At 29.3% G+C, this 6,651-nt stretch overlaps 1 protein-coding gene across 1 annotated transcript; it reads left to right on the forward strand.

Moving 5' to 3' along the window:
* The first annotated feature begins 2,290 nt into the window (after positions 1-2,290).
* On the forward strand, positions 2,291-2,884 carry LOC145194472 (protein max-like). Its single transcript, XM_080072126.2, has one exon. It carries the CDS (start codon positions 2,336-2,338, stop codon positions 2,825-2,827), a length of 492 nt encoding a protein of 163 aa, XP_079928252.2. The 5' UTR covers positions 2,291-2,335; the 3' UTR covers positions 2,828-2,884.
* Positions 2,885-6,651: the final 3,767 nt, after the last annotated feature.

Here is a 6,651-nt window from a genome sequence, read left to right on the forward strand (position 1 = left end):
ACTTATTTTTTCTTTTTAAAACCATTTTTAAAATTTCGAAGGTTTACATCACAAAAATGGAAAAAATCAGTTGAAAAACTTTGTTAAATAATTTTCCCTGGAAAAATTTTTTTTAAAAAAAAGTTGTAGACAAAATTTAAATTCAAAAATGCATAAACATTTCTTGATTTAAGATCTCTGATCCAATTTGTCCAAAAACTTACATATGCTATCTATGCCTGTTAAATCGCTTGTAAACTCTTATTGCATAATGCAAGCTAAGTGCATTTTTAATTGCATTGTCTTATCAATTAGTTTTTTTAGTAATGAGATTGTCAAAGCTGAAAGGCTATAATAACGAACGATGCTTTAAAAATTTTCTTATATTCAACAGCAGAGAAATAAGAATCAAATAGCATACAAAAAAAACCAAGATGAAAAAAGAATGAAAGATGCTTGAGAAACAGTTGAATTTTTTTTTTCTTCCTGAATTTAAATGCTCCTATTTTTTTTTCTGTTGTATAAAAGTATTTCAATTTTAATTTAACTTACATTTTAAGAGTAACGGTAAATTCTGAAGGCATAAAAAGATGATAGCGACAAGCAGTTGTCATGAAAAATCATGAATCATGAAAAAAAACTAGAAGCATCAACTCTAGTAAACGAAAAAGCAAAAGTTTTAATCAAAAGCAGTTAATAAAATGTTGTAAAAAAATAAATAATACTACTAATATTAATAATAAATTTAAACTAATAATAATAATATAGACTTAGTAGATTGCAGTTTCAGAATAAAATATTTTTTAATATACTATTACAAAACCAAGTTGCTAAAAAAGTTTTTTTTGTTTCAAATATGAAAAAGTAATTTTAATTTGGAGCCGTTGAAGTTGGTAGCACCATGTTTTAAACCTTGTTAAAATCAACAACCGGTAAAATATTTGATTGTAAAAAAAAAAAAAAAACTTCTAAACAAAAATAACTCATTTGTAGATGACTTGGTTGAAAGTTAAAATAATTTGAAAAAGATATTTCAAAGAGCTGCAACACCAATTCCAATACTAAAAGGTGGTCGCAGTGTAAGTACCTAGTGAAAAAAACTAGCACCTGGTAAAAGGTGGTTCAAAAGTTTCTACACACATAAAAAAAAAACTCATCTTCAATTCATAAAATGAAAATAATGATTATTCTGTCAAAAGTACTTTGCCAGTCTACAAAGAAGCTATGAATAATAAAAAGTTATTCCCTGTGCCTAAAAGTGTCAAACATCAAAGACTGCAATAGCATGGATTAATGAAAACCTCGCAAATGTTTCGACAGGTTGGCCAGTAAACTCTCCAGACCTGAATTCTCTGGAAAATTGCTGGTCATATTATCCAAAGCTTGTGTGAAAGTTTTTATCGTAGAATTTTGACTGCTTAATGAATAATGGCGATCATACTAGTTGATAATATACTCAAGACAATGTTTAATTTAGACGATAATTCGTCTGACTATTTGCTAAACGTAATTATATTTCGCCATTATTCATTTTTTTAAATAACCATAGTTTTCTCGTCTGACTTCCCAAAGTTCACGGGAAAAAAAAAGTCAGACGAACTATCGTCTATGTTTAATTATGATCATGAAAGCAGAAAAAAATTTAATTGCTTCCGAAAAAATTTTTCTTTCAAGACACGATTGTGAAAAAACTTTTGCGCCATCCTTTAGATCACTAAAATCCAAAACTTACGCTGTAAAATGAGTGCATGGTTCGTCCTTAAGCTTCTTAAGGGAGTTTTTTTTCTTCCACAAAACACAGTTTTTGTTAGTCAAATGTCAAACTTAAACTTGCAAAACAACGGCCGTATAAAGTAAAACGGCCGTGGCTTTGCAAGTTTAAGTTTGATATTTGACTAACAAAAACTTGACGTGATATTTGACGTGAGTTTAATAGGTAACTACACCCTGAACAAAATTTTTTAATGATATTTGATGTAAGTTTAATAGGTAACTACACCCTGAACAAATTCGTTTAAATGCCACAGTGTTGGATTCATTGGGGAATATTAAGTAATGTTAATTTGGTTTACTAAGTGTAAATAAACTTTTATCCGAAATTCTATTTGCATAAAATTAGACATTAGTTAATCAATTAGACAAAATAGTTTCATAAACTTCCTTAAAATAATTTTTTCTTTTTTTGTCACCAATAAATTTTGTTGGTAACAAAAAGTTATCATAGGTCACTTGAGGCTCATTTTTGCTTACGAAATTTTTTAAAATAAGTTTTTCAATTCCCAAATGCAAAAACAAAGATATACTTGTGCAAATCCAAGAAAATTTAAATAATAAGAAACTTTAGAACAAATTAAAGATGTCTTCCTACTCATATAATTTTTCTATCAACACAACAAACAAAGGTGCTGCCAGTAAAAGACGCCGTTACAGCGTTGTTCAACGCGACTATCACAATGAATTAGAGCGACGTCGCCGCCAATTAATATCATCAAAATTTACCTTGCTTCAGCATGCACTTCCTGAAAATGCATTTCCAGTCAAAACAAACATGGAAAAGGTCTCACGATGTTCAATCTTAAACGCTGCTTGTCGTTACATGAGCAGCATGGAGTCGAAAAAATATGCAACGTCAAAAGATATTTTTATGTTAGAAACTGAAAATGAGCTTTTGAAAAAGAAAATTCAAATTCTGGAAAAAAGAAGCGAACTGTCTAAAGACGATATTTACAAGTTGTTTAATGAAAACGATACGGGAATAAAGAAATCAGACAATAATAGATCTACTCTCGAGAAAAGCGAACTAAGTACCAGTTTGTGTGATGATTTTGGAAGTAAAAATTGTAATTGAACTTCGTTCATATAAGTTGTAAAATTGAAGCATTTAACTTAGCAACAGTATTTTTATTACTCCACAATATTTTGCGTGTTTATGCACTTTAACCAATTTTTGTGCCCAACCTTTAAACTCTTTTCCTATTCTGTATTCTATAGATCAAAATAATAGCGCAATAAAAAGCTCTAGAGCTAGCACATGAAAAAAAACCTCCACTTAATATTTCGAAGAAACCCTCTGAAGGGATTGATTTAAACACAATCCTAATTCAAAATTAGTAAAAGTCAAATTTAAATAATTTTGTCTAAGAAAGAAAATTTAGTAAATCTTCTTTACTTAGCAAAAAATCTTGAGATGATAGCATGTGAAATGATAGCATACAAACTTTGCATTTTTACAGCACAAGTAAATTTTTCTGCATTAATCCATCATCCTGAATGAAATCTAAGTTAAATCATTCAGTTAAGTGTATTTTTATGAACTTTAATTTTTTTAAATCTTTATTTTTAGCAAAGAGCAGAATGTTTTAACTGTTACAGCACAAATTAACAAAGTACTTATTTTATATTCATAAAAAATTATATATTTCTAAAAAAGACATAAAGAACAAACAAAACATAAATATAAATAAATATTACAAATTAGGAAAAAAATCTCTAGTTGGAGGAAGAATGGCTGGAATCATACTGACTCTTTGCAGCTTAAGGTAGGATCTCTGAAAGCTGGAAATTTTTTCAGCATAGCTGTCATCAAAATACTATAGATTCAAGCTTTCTTAGTGTGTCAATTGAAAATACTTCAAGAGTACAATGGTTCTCAGCAAGCCTTTACAAAATGTAAGTGTTTTTGAGAAGCTTGTGACACTTGTTCACTGCGAACTGACCACCATGAAATGGTTGGCATTTTGATATGAAGTAAGATTAACCATTCCCCCGTGTGTATTCGACCACTAGTTGAAGGACGAATTTTGATGAAGTTAAAGTTGAAAAGAGACGACCAAGAGACATTCTCTCCATTGTACTTTTTTTGAATGCGTACTCTGCAATGGTCACACACTCAAACTGGCTTTCTTGAATTAGTTAAGTTAATTTGAAAAATAAAAAAATCTTTGACGCGGTCAATCAAAAGAGAAGTGAGCTGTCTAGACTTTTGCAGGCAGAGAAAACAAACAGTTTTTCTGCAATTATCGGGGGTTTTGGCCGAATTAGGTTTTTTTTTAAACAAAAAAACAAAAAAAAACTATGAAAGTAAAAGATGACTTGCAGTTTTCACAATAATTTACTAGACAAATTTCTCAAAAAATGACATTTTAAAACTTTGTGCTCAAACTTATGCAATATACTGCTCTTTACCGGAATTTAAGTAAATAACGGAAGTTCATGAAAATACACTTAAATTGATTGAGTTATCAATTGTATAGGATTTCATATAAGATGATGGATTAATGCAGAAAAGTTTACTCGTGCTATAAAAATGCAAAATTTTCATGCTATCATTTCAACATTTTGTACCAAGTAAAGAAAATCTACAAACTGAATTATCTTTCCGAAAGAAATAGTTTAATTTCAACTTTTACATTTTTTGAATCAGTAATATGTATTTTTTAATCTCTGCGGAGGGTTTCTTCGGAAATTCAAGTTGAGGTTTTTTTTTCATTTTGGCCTTAATGTGCTTAAGCAGAACACAAACCTAAATGGTTGAAATAGCTCACCCGACACACGTTAAATAGCTCACTCGACATATCGTTAAACCATTATTCTTTAGCGATTAATCAGCGGTTAATCTTTCGGGATTATAAAAAACTTGGCTTTCTGTCTCATTTTCATTATAATGCAGTTATGTCAGCAAATGGGTTTAACTTTATAATAATGTAAGAAATGACACACAAAAATAAGATAAGTCGTTCCTTCTCGTTACTAAACTTCTTTGATTATATAATAATTAAAAGTAACCACAAATGAGCTAATACGATCCACGAACTTGGTGTCCTTTTAGATGTACAACATCTCATGAAAATAATTTTTGCCAATTAACTTTTCTCTAAAAATAACCGCAAGCGAACGTATAAATTTGTAGTCAAACCGCTATTTCCTTGCGCACATTCAAGAAGTTGTAATTTCTCAATTATTTTTAAATGACGTATCTAATTTTACAGTGCTAATAACTGTTTAAAATAACAATTGTTGATGTGAGCGGTCAGATCAAAAAGGAGATAAACTTAAAGATAAATGCTGAGGTAAAGCAAAAAGATTCTTCATAAAGTTAAACTTGATCGACATAAATGGCTATAGTTTTGCTATATGTAGTTTTTCAAATATGTGAATCTGATGAATTCTGGTGAATCTCATGAAATTATTACATTGTTGATCTAAAGCAAGGATACTGTAGATTCTAGGATTCTGGTTTCTTACATCTATTTATTTAATTTTGCTCTGGACTTCAAACGCACAGTAACCCTGCAAAGTTTATTTTTTTACAAAAGTTTTCTGCTTGAATTTCATCAAGACAGTTTCACTCTAAAATTTTAAGGTAATCGAACGTAGCAATATCTGATTCTCCAATTTAAATTTTCCTTAATAATGATCAAATATCATTTTCCAAAGTGAATCGATATTAAACTCTTGATTTAGCCGCTTGACACATTTGAAGACACGAGTGGATAAAAGTGTGATGTAAGTGACAAAAAACTACGAAAAAGAGAAACAACTTTGAAAATATGAAACTAAAAAGAATTTGAAACGAAAAATATTGAAACATAACATCTTTATCGGTAGCAAACTCGTACTTCTGTTTCTTCTTTTACATTACATAATATATGCGATTTATTTGCGCAATTACTTCATAGACTACGTCATCTTATTTTAACAATTTGGCGAAGTTATAATTGTTTTTAAAAAGATATGGCATAGAAGAGTTTTTTACGAGGCGGAACGGCCCGTAAGATGGAACGACGCGTTTTTAAAACTGCACCTTATGCTTTTAGTTTAAATGAATTTTCATTTAACGTACTTGAGCACATTATTTACCAAATATCTCCTAATGTTTCTATATGTTCACACTTTTAATATTTATATGAAATAATTACAACTTCATGTAAATATATTATTTAAAGTTCTAAAACTGATCCTACACGCAATACAATTTCATGATCCTACACGCAATACAATTTCATGAAAGTTCTGTTTTTGACGTTATTAGTAACATGAATGGTGTATTAATGAGCAAATAATAAAAATATGAAAATTTTACTAAATATTAAAATATTTGTTGTAAATTTTGCCGACATTTTTACATGAACTGAATGTATATAGGAGGTACAACAGTTAAAAAATTTAAAAAACGATGGAAAACTGCTCCTGATAGTCAAATACTATTGATGAGTTTAAAGACACACTGATTAAGGTGAATAATACTGCAACAGAAATTGAAACAGAAACCACAGTTGTCTGTGTCACTGAGGAGTGGAACAACAGAAACATACCATTATTGTGTACTCAAAAGAAACACCTTGGATAATAAAACCTAATCCAGTGAAAAGACGTATTCATGAGGATAACTTTTAGTTAAAGTAAAATTTGTTGCTGGTTTGAATAGTTTTCATAAGTTCCTAATAAATAGTTATCTAAGTTAACAAATTTTAACGTGCTCGAAAATATGCATAATTTGGCGACGAGAATTTATATAATTTTTACGTGCTCGAAAATATGCATAATTTGGCGACAAGAATTTTATATAATTTGATAGATTTCGTTTTGAAATGATACTTAAGATATAGCTCTGGATGTATTGACTGACTTTAAACTAGAAAATAACTTAGAAACGGTTTTTGTTATTATCTG

Source organism: Hydra viridissima, unplaced genomic scaffold, assembly GCF_058129835.1.
Source record: "Hydra viridissima isolate aposymbiotic clone 2 unplaced genomic scaffold, HvirCarnegie_v1 scaffold_12, whole genome shotgun sequence".
In the NCBI taxonomy this organism is placed as follows: Eukaryota; Metazoa; Cnidaria; class Hydrozoa; order Anthoathecata; family Hydridae; genus Hydra; species Hydra viridissima.

Coding starts and splice junctions, on each gene's coding strand:
- LOC145194472 (XM_080072126.2), top strand. CDS start 2,336: ATGTCTTCCTACTCATATAATTTTTCTATCAACACAACAAACAAAGGT.